This window comes from Amblyomma maculatum, chromosome 3, assembly GCF_055883805.1.
Source record: "Amblyomma maculatum isolate TAMU_Amacu chromosome 3, ASM5588380v1, whole genome shotgun sequence".
Lineage (NCBI taxonomy): Eukaryota > Metazoa > Arthropoda > Arachnida > Ixodida > Ixodidae > Amblyomma > Amblyomma maculatum.
The window spans coordinates 190,047,479-190,067,252 of NC_139346.1; the positions used below are offsets into that span (position 1 = coordinate 190,047,479).

General features: G+C 48.0%; 1 protein-coding gene across 1 annotated transcript in view; it reads left to right on the plus strand.

Moving 5' to 3' along the window:
• LOC146197254 (monocarboxylate transporter 12-like) overlaps positions 1–19,774 on the plus strand; it is a 30,122-nt gene continuing 10,348 nt past the window's right edge. The window contains exons 1-3 of the mRNA XM_084599053.1: positions 1–236; positions 12,599–12,819; positions 13,391–13,534. Coding sequence (XP_084455179.1) covers positions 12,618–12,819; positions 13,391–13,534 — 346 coding nt within the window. The 5' untranslated portion in view covers positions 1–236; positions 12,599–12,617. The remainder of the gene's footprint in view (positions 237–12,598; positions 12,820–13,390; positions 13,535–19,774) is intronic.

Below are 19,774 nucleotides of genomic sequence, written 5' to 3' on the forward strand. Positions count from 1 at the left end.
CGTGCGGCCGCCGAGCGTACACTGCAGTAGCGCTACTGTCCGCTGGTCGCCGCTACCTGCTTCTCGAGGCAGCCGGGATTCTTTGATGAACCGCCACGCTCACAGTGAAAGCGCGATATCGCGAGCACTTTTTTGCCTCTGGACGAGCGGCCGCGGGGCTCTATCGTGGGCCTCTGGCATTGCTGCGGATCCGGATGAGAACAAAGTCTCTTTGGGGCAACCTCGAGCAGCACTCGGTGAGTAATGTTGTTATCCTGGAAAAGATGATGGTTATTTTTGCAGCATATTGTTGGCAGGAAAGAAAAGAGAACTATCTCCTGTGCCAAACAGGCGCTTACTCACCCTGACCCTCGTGCTATGGTTTTGTGTTATCGCGACGTTCAGGCGCTTTCTTCATTGCGCCGAAAAGCTTAGTTATGTATTGGACTAATAAAATTCAGTCACATACGTTGTTCTTCAAAATGTCAATGTTCAGGCGCTTTCTTCATTGCGCCGAAAAGCTTAGTTATGTATTGGACTAATAAAATTCAGTCACATACGTTGTTCTTCAAAATGTCGATGTAAAAGTCAATTACTCGATGCCGGTGTAGAGTGTACAGATACAACATAGAGGCCAGACCCTCACAGATACAGAAACAGCCAGTGGAAGGTAGAAACGAGCAGCTAACTGCATACTTTGATTGCCGTGGAAAGAAATTGGTTGCTTACGTTAAGTTGGGTTTATGAGAAATCACTATACCTAAGATCATGACACAAGACCCAAGCACATGGATGTTTGTGTAAAAATATGTATGCGTATGTTTGTGTTGCCCTCCTCTCCATCCACTTTCCCTTTCCATGTAATGACTTCGCACGAGGACCCCTTAGGGCCAATATGAACAAAAATTGCAGGACTGCGCTTAAGTCTGCTTAATAGCAGAATCGGCGAAAATCACTTTACATGTCTGTTCTCACTAACACTATCGTCATTGTCATCGCTACTGTCATTCTCAAGCAAGAAGAATTACATCTGCTTCTCTCGAACGCGTGTAGTAGTTTTCGCGTTTGCTTGGAATCGGAGGCATAAAGATTCAATTCCCTGCGGCGACAGATTTTTTCTTTCAGTCAGTTCGTGCGAACGTTTTGTGCGAACATATCTCTCGATACCCATCATGAGCCAAGAAAGCCTTTCAGCTTAATAAATAATTAAGGGGAGGAAAACGCGGTTAAGGAAATTGGCTGCATAGGAGATTTAGTGTTGTGTAAACGGATGTTTAGTACTTACCTGAGTTTTTTTGCTGGCTGCCCTGTGATTGTGATAACGCTGGAAATAAAGAAAGGAAAGAATTTCAATGAACCGTGAAAAAATATTCATCGCAGAGCTTTTGCACGGACCCTCATAAAGCTCGCACAACAAAAACTTTACTATACAGTCGTGCCTCGTTAATATGGACACTTTGGTTCCCGACAAAAACTGTCCATAAAGCGAGTCATCCATAATAACGAGTCATGAATAAAAACAAAAAGGATTTTATTGAGAAACGAGAATTGTAATTAACGACTGCTTTTGTACATAACGGTGTGCACTGGACTCAAAATTTCACAGAACACCGGCACATTTGAGTGCATTATCCTTGTCATTGTTGTCTTCAAAAAATTGTAGTGCAGCCTGAAGCGACTCGCTTACCATGACACCCGTGATGTTGGGCTTTGTGTTGGTCGAACTTTCGAGCACGAACTCCCCACTGGGCGATGAATCAGCGTCTGATTCTCTACTCACCGCCACTTCCAAAATGTGCTCTTCACTGAGCTAAGTAGCCGCTAAGTAGCTGCTTGAGATTCTCCTGAGGCGAGGAAACAGCTGAGCTGTGGATACTAGTCCCTCGCAGCTTGGATTGACTGAGATGGCTTTTGCCGCTTGTATTCACAGATTTCTTCGCGCCTACTTTCAGCTCTGTTCTTTTGCGTTTAACTCCCGCCATGCCAAAAGCCAGACTCAAGTTCAGGGCTACAGGCTCCTGATGCTGTGCACTTTTTTGCCTAGTTAACCTTTCTGCCTTTCCGTTCTTCTGATTCTTTCTTTTTTTGCCTTGTACTGTTTCTGTAAGAAAGCGAAGGAGTCAAGCTGGCAAGCTGCTATGCAGAGGGCTATCGAACATCCCATCTTCTTGACGCCGTTTTTATGTGTTCCCATAAAACAAACACTGCAAGCTGAAGTACAGTTTAGAGCGACGGCTAGCCGACTACGAAGAGCTGAGACCTTGTCAAGGCCGCATCGTTGACTCAAAGCGGAGCCGACATACGGACCGCCTAGTGTGCAAAGTTTGGCCGTTCGACAGTGCAACAAGGACGAAAACCAGGAGCATGAGAGGGAAGCGCGTCCAGGACGGGACGCCCGGTCCGGGTTGCGTGTTCGTACGTCGCCTCTTTTGTCGCTGTACTTTGTGAACGTGTCTTAACTATCACCGAAAAGCGTTAACGGCTTCGTGGAACACACATTGCGCTTTGGGAAAGAAAACTTCAGTTCCCACCGCCATTGTAGGCACTTGTCTTTCTTCCTGTCATTTATTTTTTACGCTTTTACCGGCCTCTCTGTTCACGTTCAGCAGAATTTATTGCAACCACATGTTGCTGTTTTCCCGACTGCGGCGGCACTTCCGCTGCACCCAGAAGCCTCCTGGTTCCCCCTTTCGGGTCTTTTTTACGCTGGCCCTCGGTTTGCTGTGTACGCTCCACTCCGCTCTTGCGCTCCCCTCCCCCCTTCCTTAAAACGGCGACACGCCGGCTTTGGTTCTTTCCAACACCACAGGACTCGTTCAGGCATCCCGCCGTATTGGCTGTCGCGTAGATTCGCGGGCGGCGCGCCCTTCTTTAACTTGCGTTCGGACTACTCTGCTTTTTTTCAAGCACTGTCCATATTAACGAGACAAAAATACATGGCCCAAGTGGGGCGCGTGCATTCTTCCCCTGTCCATTGTCCGGACAGCGAGTTTCCATATTAACGAGGCATAAATACATTGAAAAGGTTTCGTCCCCAGAAAAACTGTCCATAATTCGGGTCGTCCATATTAACGGGGGTCATATTAACGGGGCACGACTGTATTGGATTCTGAAGTGGCTGTAACCAGGCGTGGTGATATAGCAACAACGTTTGATCAGGTTAAAATGCCTGCCTTCAATGCATAGTGTGCATTTACTACACGACAATATTCATATTGTATTAGTATATCTTTATCGCTTTATTGTCATATCCTACCACTGATAGCAGTCCACTTGCATGTGCAATTGATGGCAGATCGAATTCGAAACTTCGCAGCTCGAAGGCTTCTAGCCATCATCGCTACCTAGCAAAAGGCTTGCACCTAGGTGTATATTGTTTGTGTGTGCACCTCATCGAGTCTCTTGGGAGAATGCGGTGTAAATAAATCAAAATTTCTAAATGCTACACCAATCAGACTCTAGGGTCATTTGTTTAGCCTACACCAGCTACACCAGTGTAGAAAATGTCCTATACCTACAATGAATTTTTGCTGTACTGGTGTAGCTGGTGTAGATTAAACAAATGGCCCTTTATAGTCAGATTTCTTTTTTTCCTCGGTGACGTCATCTTTCGACCGCATGCCACTGGACCTCACAATGTTTCACTAGATTGGCTTCTGGAGAGGCTGTAACAAGGCGGAAGTTTTGAAACATCACCGTGCCCTCTGGTGACTGCTTCTTGAGCTTCACGGTGTTCGTATGCATACGCCTTCACCTTGGCTCTCTGTGTAGAGAAAAATCTATCCATCATAACTTCGACACTCCAGCAAACAGCAGTCTTTGGGAAGCCAAATGATCAAGAAAGGGAGCATATTTGTGAACGAGAATCCATGACATGCTTTTCTGGGGCGAGAATTTGGCTTATCTGGACATTAATTGCCTACACCTTCTGTTGTTTTTGTAGTATACCTATGTTTTCAATATTTGTTTTCTTTTTTATTACCTACTCAAAATTTTTGAAAAATCTGTGATGTTTCTGTTTTATTTCACAACTGCACCGAATATAAATCCATTCCCTATTACAAAAAGAGGTCCCAGAGTATGAATACTGTAGGGGGACCTCTAAAGACATGAACAAATTAACACATTATCTCTGCCTTTAACCAAAGTTTGTATTCACTCCGACTAGCATGTGTATTTCGCCCTACTCTGGCAGTCACTGAATCTCAATGCTAAGCATCGGTACAATTCATTAGCAGTGTTTCGCTGATTTTTGTGATGACCGCGCACTAGAAGTCGAATAAAAATAGCTTTTTCACATTTTTAGTTTGCTTCAATATTTTGATAGCGTGACCGAGGCTCAGGCAAGACGTATACCGCAGCACACCTTTCAAGACTACATGAAAAGAGTGCCAGCTTTTAAACTTTGCCACACAGCGTACATATTTAGCACCATACATGAAGAAATATAGCCGAGAGCTAGAAAAAATGCGGCATCGTTATGTAAGTATTCTTTTTTCTTCGCAGACCGCAGCGCAGTAGCATTAAATGCGGTTAACATTGTTTTCTTCCCGTTTTCCGTGGAAGCCAACTGGTGAATAGGTAAATGAGGCATTCTGAAGGTGAGGCGAAGAAATAAATGACAGAGCTTCTTTTAGGCAACATCCTTTAAGGCAACATTCACCTTGAGCGGCAAGAGTTAATGTCTGGAAGCTTCGGGAGTTCTTGACCAGCAGTATATATTCCTGGGCCTACTAAACAGGTTAAAAGCTACGTGACGTACAAGACATCGGAGCCATATTTGCATAAGAGTGTTCTGTGCTGAAGTAGTCATCAGACTGCGAGCTCAGCATTGTTTTCTGTTGTTGCCTGGGCCTCAGAAGCAGCTTCTTTGAAACGCCATTGTCTCGACGTCGTCGATTAGGAGCGGTGCCACTACATCTTTTAAAAATCCGAAAGTGCTGTGCAAGGCATCATCATAAATAGGAAGGTGCCGTATTGATGTCAGTGTATCCATATAAGATTTGGTGCTCAGTATATGGAGGTTTCATTGTAGCACGGTCGTCCTCGCAGCATTTACCCAGCGAGAAACTGTGATTTCGTTAAGTAGCTACAGAAAGCATTTTCTTTTCTTCACGTGGATGCAACAGCTATCAGACCACCAGCTCCATCCAGACAGCATAAAAACATGCATAAAAAGCTCCCGCAGGACGTAGTACAGGCCATTATGCAGCCCTCATAAGAGTTTCCGAAAATCCGACAATCTCTACAGAGAAGGACATAATACGTAACAGCGAACCCGTCCCATCTTTTGGAAGTGTAGAGAAGGAGCCAATCTTCCAGGCATAGTATTCAGCGAACAATTATAATTGTGGAGAACTTGCTGATTCTGGCGCTATCAGCCAACAAAAACACAATGTCGTGGTCTTGAGGTCGCATAGTCATAATCGTCACGATATTTTATGACCTCCTTAAGTTCCCAAGCAGCGTTACATAAGAAAGGCTATAAAACACACCAGATGGTCGCACGAACGGCAAACACCACACTGCTTATATTACGGCAATATAAAGATTGAGGAATATAAAAAGGAGTCTAGAAACATTTAAGGATGCCAGTGACCGCGATTCTCCAGGTACAAACTGGTTGAAGAATAATTTGCCATGAGCCACGTGAATTCGCCTTCGAGTGTGTAACCGTCCTTTAAGGGCTCTGTAAGCCTAATTAGTTTCAGCTTCATTCTTCTCAACTCCTACTATACAAGGGTGACAAGACGACTTGCTGCCTGGAGCTGTCCATGCACAAGCTGGTACGCGTCTATTTTAATATGACCAACAAAACTTACGTCATTCATGCGATTAATCTAAGAAAGAACAAGTCAAAACTTTTGGGCCGAGGATACAGGCGACTGACAAGATGCGCATGCAGCAAGACGGCATTATCAAGAGGTCTTGCCAATAGATAGACTCAGAACAACTCTGCGGCTGCTGGCGCCATGACACTCATTTCGGCAAAGGTCATCTCTTGGACAAATATAGCCGTTTAACGACCATCCTTTCGATCTTCTTTACAGGTGTGTCCTTTAAGCAATGGCGGCATCTCCGGTAGATAATGCTGGGACAGCCACAGCAACCTGGCTAATTTATTCCATTTATACTCACGAATGTTGTGCAGACGGCTTTCTTGGTCCATTTTATTGCTTCAATTACTGCTGCCTATCTCTGTCATCGTCAGGAGACGCGGCAGATGACAAAGTGCTGCTATAGTGAGAGCCCATGATAACCGCAAAGCGATAACAGGCGCTCTAAAGCGGCTGTGTGACGCATGCATTCGCGTTCAAAAAGAGGGCACGATGCTGAGGTAGTATGTCTTTTTCTCAGTATTCAATGGCAAACGCCAGCAATGCTATCACACAAAATATTCTTTGGCGTGACTTCATAGTTGGTGCCAAGCGTGCCCTCTTCCTTTTTCCCAGGCCGAATGAAAACCTGTCATTTCCGACGCGTTGTTCCTATGAGTGGGCAGGGTGGCACAAATTAAAGTTTTGCAGAAATATCACTCACGCTAGTTAGCTATAGGCCAGAGTCTATTTGCGAAAAATTGAGCCCTGTTATATAGGGTACTTTCTTCGTGTTCGATTCCAGCACGTTAGTAAAGCGATAATCAGCAGCTGGTTTACCTTCGCATCGGGGGTGTTGTTACCGAGGGAATGCCAAAAGTAAAATGGAGATCACAACTATCGTCGACATTTTTCTTGAAGTAAATACGCGGTGGGCAAATTCGTGGTGTTCGAGATAACGGTTAACTTCTAAGGAAAGCTCCTCAGTCACTCCAAGCTTGTGTCAGTGACACCATGCGCGAACGGCGGGAATCTTCGCACTGACTGGATGGAGTACATGCCGATATATCGCGACAGAAGTTAGCGCTTATCTCGAGTGCCAAGCGAACGCTACTTCCATCTCGAGATACCTACGAAAGATATGCTCTGTCTCTTAGGATTACGCCTACACTATAAAGGGAAAGCTTACACGTATTATTATCTTTTCTTCCTACCGAACAGTCCAGGAGTCCGTTCAGTATACCCTAAGGTGAAGGTAAAGACGATAGCTCTTCGCTACGGTGCCTACGAGCCAAACTTCTCAGAAGACACTTCAAGAGTAAGATCTGCTTAGCAATTGCATGTGAAAAGAGAAATGGGGACCTTAAGTATGCAGTTTAAAATGGATCATTTCACTCATGAAATAAAGGCAAGAATAAGTGTCAATTATTTAAAAGATCATGCAATATCCTATTAAGGAGAAAAAAATACGAGATGGTGAAAATCTATGCAATAACGTATTCTAAGTATCAGATGCATTACTTCACACCAATATAGCAAAGACGGTGACAGAGGCCTCATCATGCAGGTGCAACTTTTGAATCGCATAATTTTAGTCCTTACTTCCACAGGCTCTCTATTTGAAAGGCCGGCTGGTGATGTAGGAAGTAGGTGTGAGATTTATATTGTACTACGGTCACAAATTAGGCCAGACCCTTGCTTGAGCAAAATATGTATATTTTACTAAATTCACACAGAGGATTCTAAGTTTCGCAGGCCATTATGACAAAGGCGATCATGCTAATCGACCGTTTTCACCGGCAGGCTGACTGTCCAAATCTTAATCGGCTTAAAACATGTTCGCAAGTACATCTGTCTTTATTTTTGGTTTTGCTCTTTTCAAAAATTTTTGCAAGCATTTAAGGCCCCAAACCTGAACATTATATCGAATTTTATGCTCAACCCTCCTTATGAGCCCTCCGGCATGCAACTTTCACCTTTCGAGAACTGTGCTGACGTTCCTTCTAAGCGGAGAATTGAAACCATAATGAAGGGATCGAGAGGAAAATACAGCAGTAAATCTATGCCATACAACCTCTATTTTCCGACCACTAGATCGCGAGATGAGCCTAGGACTCAACGTTCATTTATGCATGATGACACCACCAACAACTGATAAAGCTGCCAAGGCATCTAGATTCAACAGCCTTCGGCTGCCTACTGCATGCCGTTACTCCAATATTGTCGGCGCTACTTTTGCATCAGCATTATATGTACTGTTTAGGGATGGATGGATTGACTGATTTATTTATTTATTGAAACACAGGTTTATCGAAAGCCCCGAGTCAATGTGCACTTTTGCTTCTGGCATCTGTGCGGGCATCTGGCCCCATCACAGTCACGACGGCCAAGGAAGGTGCTGTTCGTTTGTCCTCGAGAGTTGCCTTAAAGCTTGGCTCGGGGCCTAAAGCGCTAATCACATGAGGCGACAATTCGCGTCAATACGCCGCGCGACGGCGTTGCGCGGTGGGCTGAGGACCGCCAAAGCATTGCCGCTGGTCGCTGTCGCTCAGTCCTGGATTTTGAGAAAATTTTGCGTGTCCCCCTGAAGCAGCTCGCTAGGCAGCCAATTGCAAAATACTTGGGGTGCTGAACTTCCGTTATGGCCTTTTTTTTTTTTTTTTTTTTTTTTTTGCAGACGCTCATTTCGTCTGATCCGTGTATACATGAGCGCATTGAGCCAATTCAATAGCTTGGTAGGGTAGTAAAAAAAAAAAAGACAGTGTGGCTAGATATTGTTAATTTTCAACAGGAGCAGAAGTCATGGCTTGCGATGCAAGTCGACATCGCAGTGTAGCAGCGCACCGCTGCGCTGTGACCCTTCAAAATGCGATGCGTGACCAGACATTTCATCAGTGTTTTATCGTACTTCATGCTGTTTAGTGTTAGAAACGGGATATAGCGTGATTGCACTCCCCTTGATTGAACGACGAGGCAGCGGTAACAGAGCAACGCTGAAAACGCGCCTCTCTGTCGCTGAGCCCCATCGCTCCGTGCGGTGTGCACCAGCGGCAGCGACAGGCGACGAATCACTATGGGTCGTCACCTCATGCGGTTACCGCTTAAGTCAACCAACTCTCCGAGCTTTGCACAGAGCATAGCGACGGCCTCGTTGTCAGAGAAAGCGGAAGGACCCAGTCTATGTAGCTGGCTGGACGGATGGCAATGGGAATTTCGCCGAGAGCCCTGACTCGAATGACAGAAGAGTCTTGGCAGTCCCATACTATAGGCAGTGGTCGCTGGACTTTGGCAGTGACGGCCCATCCCTTCGTCGGGGTCGTTGTGGATTAATTTTTGCCTCAATGACTGGGTTAATGAAGTGTTGCGAGGCGGTGGACTGATGTCTGCGTGGCCTTCGATAACTCCTCCGGCATATAGGGGGAATGGAGCGTGCCTGTTGCACTGCGCGTTCTTCCCCTCCATTGCGGAGGTGCTCAAGGGCCTTGCGCCGTCGCTTCCTCACGATTTCTTTGAAGGTGGAGGGTTCCAACAAGCAGGTTTTGCTACCCGCTATGGTGGAAAGTGCGTTCGCTGCGGTTGATACTTTGCGTGCGTGGTGGTACAGATGGATGCATGAGCAGCCTTTGTTTATCGTTCGGGACATGCGGTCACAAGCGCGAAGCATTGGAGACGCACGCCTACTGTACAGAACAAGCCCAAAAATTTAAACCGAGAAGTACCAACCTCTACGAATGGTATCAGCGCCTCGCGCCAAACCAGATCTCTGCCTTCACCCTCTCTCCTTTGCAGCAATCTTCACGCGAGCCGCACACCTTACATGGAGAGATGATCGACAGTGTGTAGCGCTTCTCGTTCACATCGAGATCCCTACACCCACACATACATCCCATGACTAGGTATAGTGCACCCGGGCATGCTCGAACAGTATAAGCGTAAAGTTCAGTACATTTTTTCATTGCGCTCCGAATCACGAAAGATGCCATTCATCAAAATGCCGCTTGTGAACTCACAGTGTGGTTTAACGCACTAAAAATGTATACGTCGTCCATGTGAGCGCATATCAGAAGCGATATTCACCGCAAATACTTCGTGAGTGTTATACGCTTACTGGGCTGAAGTAGGGCAGAAAATGTAAACTTTTGATTCACTTCTGCGAATTTATCTGTTGCATAGTGCCCTTCATTTTTAGAAATCGCAGAAAACCTGACGGATGATACACGTCATGAGTGATGCATGTCCTTGGAGCTCTTTTTGTGTTTGTGCCGCGTCCAGTTAATCGATGAGTTCATTTTCGGTGTCAGGGTTCTAACGTACAGAGGCGACGCACGGGATGCGAGCGGAAGCATAATGGAGGGTTAATCTTGACTACAAAAAGTTATTTACCATATGTGCTGACAGTACGGAGCACAATAAATTTTTTGAATTTCGGCTACATTGAAAGGCGGCCACCGGTGCCAGAATATAATTCAGTGACCCTTGGACCAGCAGCCTGGCGTCGAACCCTGCACAGCGGAAGACGCAGGAGCACAGAAAATGTACACGGACATAGAATAGGAACAGGACGAGCACTACTCGCATCATGTTTTAATTAGCGAATAGCGGTTATGTATATAAGCGATGTTCATCAAATAAAATCGATTGCAAGTTAGCGCTTGTTCCTTTTACGCCTGCGTATCTTTGCTGTGATTCTATGTCTTCCTGAATATGCACCAGCATGCCCATCTTTAAAGTATTTCTCTACACAGCGAGTGTCTCGAGGAGAGATGGTGTCGAGGCGAAAATGCGGAGTAGGAGAGCAGACAAGAAAGTGAATGCGCCTTATTGTTTCTCAAGCGCGATATATGAAGAAGGTGAAAATAATTGACGGAAAATTAACGAGCTACAAGCAGTATAGTTACAATCTGTTAAGAATAACTTTCATCGAGAGAAAAATTATGACTTCTTATTCATCGCAAATACTTCTTGAGTGTTCTACGCTTACTGGGCTGAAGTAGTGCAGAAAATGTCAAGTTTTGATTCACTTCCGGGAATCTGTTTGTTGCATAGTGCCATTCAAAATCGCAGAAAAGTTTTTATGTACTTTAAATTTAAACAGAAACAACTGGAATTTGTGCTGAAGTTCAAATGATTTATTGAAGGAGAGGATATTTGCATGTGCTCGGAGATATTTATATGCAAAAGTTATGACGGACGCTTAACCTTCACCTTAAAATAAGACACGGTAGCATCTTTAACACCCCTTTTCAGTCCGCGAATTATCGGCATTGAGAAATTGGCCCATCATTTGAAAAATGTTAAACGCCTTTAGACGGTTTGGGTTTTGGGAAAAGAAATGTGAAGTATATTTCTCAGTTGTCGTTGGACACATACGCTTACAACTAACGGCATAAAATCGGAAGCACCTATGCCATAAGTTTGAATCCAGGCTGGGCTCTAACTTGAGAAGTAGATGAATACTAAATGGGAAGCTAAATGATAAGAAGCAACCTTGGAAAGAACGGCTGCGTTCCGACTTTGATACCAAATAACGTCCGTTTTTTTCCAGCACGTTTATCTCATTTCAGGGTTACCGCGACGGCGACTGCAACGACAACGGTTCAACCTTTTCTACCAAACGAGCAATAACCGCTTCGCGTAAAATTTTTCAGTTCAGAAGGCGGCATGACAAAATTACTCTTCACTGCGGCGCGTCCCAGGGGCCACGCACATCTTCCACGCGTCAAACTGTATACACCAATGTGTGTTCTACCCAAATAATAATAATAATAATAATAATAATAATAATAATAATAATAATAATAATAATAATAATAATAATAATAATAATAATAATAATAATAATAATAATAATAATAATAATAATAATAATAATAATAATAATAATAATTGGTTCACAGGAAAGGAAAGGTGCAGTATCAGTCACACTTGTTTCTGTGGGCACCTGAACCGCGCGGTAAGGGAAGGTAGGAAGGTGGCAGTGAAAGTGGATAGAGAGAAAGAGGAGCTGTAGTGGAGGGCTGCGGATTAATTTCGACCACATGGGCATCTTTAACGTGCGCTGACATCGCGCAGCACACGCATGCCTCTTCGTTTCGCCTCCATCGAAACGCAGTCGTCGAGGTCGGGATTGAACCCGGGTGCTCCGGCACAGTAGTCGGGCATCTTGCCGCTGCACCACCCCGGTGGGGCCTACCCGACTGTACGGTGTGATTTTCATTGTGTCCTTGGAGAAAGGCGCCGCCGAGCCGGGCTCGTCGTGGCTTGGTGGTTGACACGGCTACATCAGTACCGCATCACGCGATCATCTCTATAGTATTTAGATGACATTATAGTTCACATCATGCGAACGCGGCCTGCGTTAATCACAAAAGTCGTTCGCTGGTCGAGAGAATAAGGGTATCAAAGGAAGGGTCGCGTGATATGGCTGTGCACTGATTGGTCGGCAGGGTGTGTGATGTCAGAGCACTAGGTGACATGGTCGATTTGGCATATGCTGTGATAGGCTGCAACTGACAGATGGCATGCCACAGTTTACAAGCGTATTTGCAGTTTCGTTTGCAAGCGCGCTGGCCACGTTATATATGCCCGAGTATTGTGGTGGGCTCGCCATCAATTCGCAGCTGCGATTGTTTTTGTACAGACTTGTCTAGACCACTTGGGGTATCAAGCTGTAAAAAAGGGATATATAAGGATAATATACGGAATAAGAATATTGGTATGGAAAAAGGAAAAGGGAAGAAGAAAATGCTAAGTTCTAACAACGCTAACAAAAGATGGACCTTTTCTGAATGCTCTGTGGGCAGGTTGGATTGTATCACCGCCATGACGGGCAAGGCCACTGGCGGCGGCCGGTGCAGCCGTGCCTGGGTGGTGGCCGTGGCAGGCTGCGCCGTCATGAGCTGCATCTCGTGGACGTTTCGCTGTTCGGGCGTCATGTACGTGGCCTTCCTCCACGACTTCCGGCTGACGCGAAAGCAGGCCGCTTGGCCCCTGGCCCTCTTCAGCATCGCCTCCTGTCTCACAGGTATGCGGCCCTACAACACTCAGCGCCAAGCTCATAATACTGTGAAGTTGACTTCAGTCACTTGCATCTGGGTATAGTAAACCATCATTTTTAATTGGTATTACGGAAACCTCCACTTTCGCATTCCTTATAGCCTGAGTCATTAGGGGACTACCAATACCAATCACCCTCAAACCGGGCATTAATCTTCTTTTACTACCCGAGCTATACTACAGCTTTTACGCATCGGTCGATGAGGAGCGCGGATATAAAAATAGTCAACTTTTGTATTACTAGCTGTAAGAAGCGCTTTGTAATAGATGTGTTTTCGCGGTTGGTACACTGCACTGATATTCAGCAACGCGACTGTCACTATCGTGTTAACCATGCATGTTTTAGGATAAAAGACTAGATATTTTTGCTTTCTGTGCTTCACACAAAAGCTTTTCTTCGCGGCTTAAAGGCAACTGTGAGTGTATGACAATATAAGTAGATGTTAAGTCAGAAAGCAACAACTTGTAGACAGGACAAGCGATCAGTGAATAATTCAATCTCGTTATATTCCTCATTTCTCCTGCGCTTGATATTTCAGGTCCCGTGGCAGGCTTTATGGCTCATCATGTTGCGATGCGCACCCTGTGCATACTCGCCACTTTGGGAGCAGCGATTTCTGTGGCTCTGAGCAGCATCTCCTGCGGAATACTTCAAATATCCATATGGTTAGGTGTCGCTCAAGGTAAGAGCAGTTCGATTTATTGTAGTACTTAAAGCGCACAGTCCTTACTTTTTTATCAGTCGAGGCTCTTCTTTCATCCCACCGGCACAAAAGCCAATTGTTCATTTTTGTACTATCGCCTCTTCTCGGCCTCCGCCGCTAGCTCAAAGTATTAAGAAAAAAAAACGAGAACAACGGGAAAATCGCTGCTGCAAGCTTCTCTGAAATGTGATAAATTGTGGGATCATGGAACATAGGTCTTGTATTACACTTGTATCCATGCACATGGGCCAAGAGCGCCAATGTTCCTTAAGCCTCCTTGAAAGGGGCTCCAGAAAGGGACTATCAAACGCCTGCATTATGAAAAATACAGAACAACGAGCATTAGTGCTGCGTACAAGATCACGAAACCAAGCTGACAATTTGCAAGGCGCACTCTTGTGGCTAAAAATATTGTCACGGGTTCTATCGCTACCCGGACGGCAGTCCAGAAGGACAGGGTCAAAGGACGGGGTTGAGGCACAGGAGGCAGAGAGCAGGCGCTTCACCAGGCAAAAGCAGCGGCGTCCCAGAACCACGCGCACTCCGCAGAACTTCGTCTTCTTCTCCCTCCAGAACTGACACGGTTAGCGCGGGTTACACTACTCCTCCCCCTGAAAGGCGCATCGTCCCGATGCGCGCTCCAGCGTTACTGAAACGTTAAATCGAGCAGAGCTCAGAGTCAGAATACGTGGTTCTAGCGTTCACAGTAAGTTTTGAGGCGAACCACATGCACCACTTCAGGATGAGGGGGCCGACGAGATGTGCTCGGAACAATCGGAATCACCTCGTAATTCACGTCGCTTATACGGCGAACGACCTCGTATGGGCCAAAGTAACGTTTTAGCAGCTTCTCGCTGAGACCGCGACGGCGAACGGGAGTCCACACCCACACTTTATCACCAGGTGCAAAATTAACTTCACGATGCCGGAGGTTGTACCTGCGTGCATCGACGTGCTGGCGGTCTTGGATGCGTAGTCGTGCCAACTGTCGGGCTTCTTCTGCGTGCTGGGTTACCAGTTGGACATCGTCGTAGGAGTAGGCCTCCGGCTCATGGGGAAGCATGGCGTCAAGCATGGTAATCACCTCTCGGCCATGAACCAGGCGGAACGGCGAAAACCCGGTTGTTTCCTGAGTTGCGGTGTTATAAGCGAAAGTTACGTAGGGAAGAATATCGTCCCATGTACGGTGCTCGACGTCCACATACATAGATATCATGTCGGCTATAGTCTTATTAAGGCGCTCTGTGAGCCCATTCGTTTGGGGGTGGTATGCGGTAGTTTTGCGGTGGTGCGTGTTGCTTAAACGCAAGATCTCTGCCATTAGCTGGGACACGAACGCGGCACCGCGATCTGTGATCAAGACTTCGGGAGCACCGTGACGGAGGACGATGGACTCGACGAAAAACTTCGCTACATCAGCCGCTGTTGCAGAAGGTAAAGCTCGCGATTCGGCATACCGTGTGAGGTAATCCGTAGCAACAGCAATCCAGCGGTGTCCCGAGTTGGAAGTAGGAAAAGGTCCGAGCAGGTCCATGCCTACCTGCTGGAACGGAGTCATAGGCGGCGGAATGGGGTGAAGATGTCCTGCGGGTTGTACGGGCGGAGTCTTACGTCTTTGACATTCGCGGCAGGTCCTGGTATAGTGACGAACAGTCTTAGCAAGTTGAGGCCAGTAATACTTGGAACGAATTCGTGCGAGTGTTCGGCTGTATCCCAAATGCCCGGAAGTTGGGTCGTCATGACAGGCGTCCATAATTTCATTACGCAGGTCAGCCGGAATAACCAGTAGCCAAGACCTCGCACTCGCTGCGAAGCTCTTTTTGTATAGCACATTGTTGCGAAGACGTAATGCGGGCAGAACGCGCAAGAAGACGCGTGGAATGGTGCCTTCTTGACCTTCCAGATGGGCGATTACTTCACGGAGTTCAGTGTCGTGTCGCTGCCGCGCTGCCATATCGACCGTGCTTATGGTACCTATAAAAGCATCTTCATACTCGTCGTCTTGACCGTCAGATACTGATTCTATAGGCGCTCTGGAGAGGCAGTCAGCATCTGTGTGCCTGCGACCGGACTTATAAACTATTGTAGCATCGAATTCTTGCAACCGAAGTGCCCACCGTGCAAGTCGCCCTGAAGGGTCTCTCAGAGTGCTGAGCCAACACAGAGAGTGATGGTCGGTAACCACCTGAAATGGGCGTCCGTACAAGTAGGGTCTGAACTTATTAATCGCCCAAACTACCGCGAGGCATTCTTTTTCAGTGGTCGAGTAGTTAGTCTCCGCCTTCGATAATGTTCGACTTGCGTAAGCGATTACACGCTCGGTCCCGTTCTGTTTTTGAATGAGCACGGCTCCGAGGCCCTTGTTGCTGGCGTCTGTATGAACTTCAGTCTCGGCGTCCTGGTCAAAATGCCCGAGTACAGGGGAGGTCTGTAAGCTTTGTTTAAGGCGGTCGAATGCACGCTGCTGTTCATCCGACCACTGGAAGGCGACGTTCTCTTTCGTGAGGTGAGTAAGCGGTGCAGCGACATGAGAAAAATTGGGAACAAAGCGCCTATAGTAAGCACAGAGGCCCAGAAACCTCCGTACGGCGTTCTTGTCCGATGGTGTAGGAAAGGAGGCGACGGCGGCTGTTTTATCGGGATCTGGACGAACACCCGCGCTACTGACGACGTGGCCAAGGAATTTTAATTCATCGTAGGCAAACTTGCACTTTGTTGGCTTCAGAGTGAGGCCTGCGCTTCTTATAGCTTGTAGTACTGCTCTCAGGCGAAGAAGATGATCGGAGAACGTGCTTGAGAAGATTACAACATCGTCAAGGTAGACCAGACAAGTTTGCCACTTCAGTCCGGCCAAGACGGTGTCCATAACGCGCTGAAAGGTTGCTGGGGCGGTACAGAGGCCGAACGGCATCACTTTAAACTCATATAGACCATCCGGGGTGATAAAAGCAGTCTTCTCTCGGTCGCGCTCATCCACTTCGATTTGCCAGTAACCACTTTTCAGATCTATGGATGAAAAGTAACGGGCATGTCGTAGATGATCAAGTGCGTCATCAATGCGAGGAAGGGGATAAACATCCTTCTTGGTGACGTTGTTGAGACGGCGATAGTCAACACAGAATCGAAGAGTGCCATCCTTTTTCTTTACTAGTACCACTGGAGCTGCCCATGGGCTGTGCGAGGGTTGGATTATATCGTCGGCCAGCATTTCTTGCACTTGGTTCTGAATAACTTCACGTTCTTTGAAAGAAACTCGGTAAGGCGACTGACGAACAGGGTGAGCAGCGTCATCGGTAATTATTCTGTGTTTGGCAATGGTCGTCTGGCGAACTCCGGATGACGTAGAGAAGCAGTCTTGGAATTCTGCAAGCAGCGCTATCAATTTGGCCCTCTCGCTCACAGAGAGATTAGGTGCAATGCTTACACCCAATGGTGCATCGTTCTGCTGCGAAGAGGAGGAGAAAGCACCTTCGGACAGGGCAACAACTTGAATAGGGGCGGTAATGCTCTCCATGGTACCGAGAGCCGTGCCTTTCGTAAGGCGCTGTGGAGTGCCACAAAAGTTGGTGACTAGGACGTGTACGCAGCCAGTATCCAGCTGCGCGATACCTCGAGCAACACCAAGACCCCGTTCAAGAAGCAGCTGAGCACTTCCTTCCAGCAGAACTTCGCCAGAAGCAACGTGGTCGGACGTGACAGGGAGAAATACGCTAGACTGGGGCGGTACGGTTACGTGCTCCGCCAAGACGCGTGCCGTGCAAACTTGGGGCTTTGTTTGCGCCGAGGTATATCGAGGTTGACGAAGCGTGAGGCGGCGGTCGGTAAAGTCGATTACAGCGCTGCAATCACTCAAAAAATCCATTCCGAGAATAATGTCTCTGGAACATTTCGATAGTACAACAAAGGTAACCGGGCACCTGAGACCGTTAATCTCAATACGAGCAGTGCATCTGCCGATTGGTCTCACGAGGTGGCCTCCAGCGGTTCTGATGTCGGGGCCATCCCACTGCGTCGTTACCTTGTGAAGTCGGCGGCATAGCTCCCCACTCATAACAGAATAGTCTGCACCAGTGTCAACGAGTGCCGTCACGTCGTATCCGTCGATCACAACATCGAGGTTATTGTACACTCTGGCGCGACGGTCGTCGGAAGCTCCGTCGGGGAGTTCGTCGTGAAGTTCGTCAGAAAGCTCGTCGGAAAGCTCGGCGGGAAGCTCGGCGGGAAGTTCGGCGAGAAGTTCGGCGCGAAGTTCGTCGGGAAGGTCGTCGGGTTGATCGTCGGGTCGCGTGGGGGAGCGGGGCGAAAAACGTGGAGGCTCTTTAACAGGAACGGGTTCGGCAACGTCACCTCCAGACGTCGCCGGGCTTAGTTTTCCCGATGAGGGGACAGGCTTTGCCGTCGATTGCTGCGAAGGGGAGAATCGTATCGGCGGGACGGTGTCGAGCGAAGGTCGCGACGTGAAGACCGGTCGGGTGGTGGTGAACGGCGCAGATAATCCGCGATGTCGCGGGGTTGCTCGCCGAACTCCGGGCGGGGAGCATTCCGCTGGAAACCGCGAAGACCAAGCTCGCGGTAAGGGCAGCGACGGTAGACGTGGCCTGCTTCTCCGCAGTGGAAGCATAGTGGGCGTTGGTCGGTTGTCCTCCACACGTCAGCCTTGCTCATCCATTGCTGCTGCGGACGAAGATCGTACACAGGGGTACGGGGTTGTGCAGGCAAGTACTGTCGACGAGCAGGCGGCGGTGGTGGCTGCTGCGGCGGCGGGCGACTAGCAACGGACGCGTAAGTCTCAATGGGCTGAGTAGGGGGCTGAGTAGGTGAAGAAGCAACGGAGCACTGTGGATCAAGGGCACGCTGTACTTCTTCGCGGACAGCATCCGTGAGGGTGCAGGATGCCGTACCATCAGCAGGTGGAAGCAGCTGCCGTATTTCCTCGCGTACAACTTCGCGGATGATCTCGCGTAGGCTTGCGGTGTCGAAGGAACCAACAGGGAAACGAACAGCTGAAAGGTTCGAAACGCTGGGACCTCCAGCAAGGCGACGATAATGGTCCGCTCGCGTAACCAAGGCTCGCTCGATGTTCGTCGCCTCATTTACAAATTGTGCCACTGTAGTCGGCGGATCACGAATAAGCCCGCCGAAAATGTCACTCTTGACGCCCCGCATGAGTGCACGCACCTTTTTTTCCTCGGTGGCACGGGGGTCGGCACGGGAGCTAAGTCGTAGGACGTCTTGAACAAAACTCGTTACAGTTTCGTCGGGTCGTTGTACTCGTGTTTGCAGAAGGTCTTCTGCTCGCTGTCGCCGATACTGATTGGCGAACGTCCGTCGCAGCTCTTCCTTACATGTGTCCCAGGATGTAAGGGAGGCCTCGTGGTTTTCGAACCAGTGCCGAGCCGTACTGTCCAGGCAGAAATACAAATTCTGAAGACAGTTTTCGGCATTCCAGCCATTGTGGCGGGCCACACGTTCGTACTGCTCCAGCCAATCCTCCACATCTTCGGAGGCATCGCCATGGAACGTGGCAGCCGCTCGAGGAGCCATCGGTAGGTACACCACGGACGGTGCGAGAAACGAGTCCGTCTGTTGACATTGGGTCGTGGTACTCCGGGCCATTGTAAGTTGTGGTGAGCCGGAGTTCGGCAACAGACCAAATTCAGGAGCAAGTCCTTGAAGTCGCCGGCTGGCACGTATCTCGGCCTCCTCGTCGAAGGGGCGGCGGCTGAGACTTGGGGGCGAACTCAGAGTAGCGGGTTTTGAGGGGCTGTGCTGCATTTACCCCGCACCTCCACCAGAATGTCACGGGTTCTATCGCTACCCGGACGGCAGTCCAGAAGGACAGGGTCAAAGGACGGGGTTGAGGCACAGGAGGCAGAGAGCAGGCGCTTCACCAGGCAAAAGCAGCGGCGTCCCAGAACCACGCGCACTCCGCAGAACTTCGTCTTCTTCTCCCTCCAGAACTGACACGGTTAGCGCGGGTTACAATATAACACAAGACAAAAGACAGAGGGAACACGATGCCGACAACCAGATATTGCACGGTCGTCAGCTATATACCTCTCCTTGGTACAAAACGAAAAGGCAGATACACAATCACAAAAAGACGACATGATAAAAACGCGGCAGAAGGTTATGTCATCAAGTACAGATAATTTCGCTAACGCGAAGTGCTATAGAAGGTGTGCTGACGCTCACGTCGCCCTTTCGCTGAATGCTAAT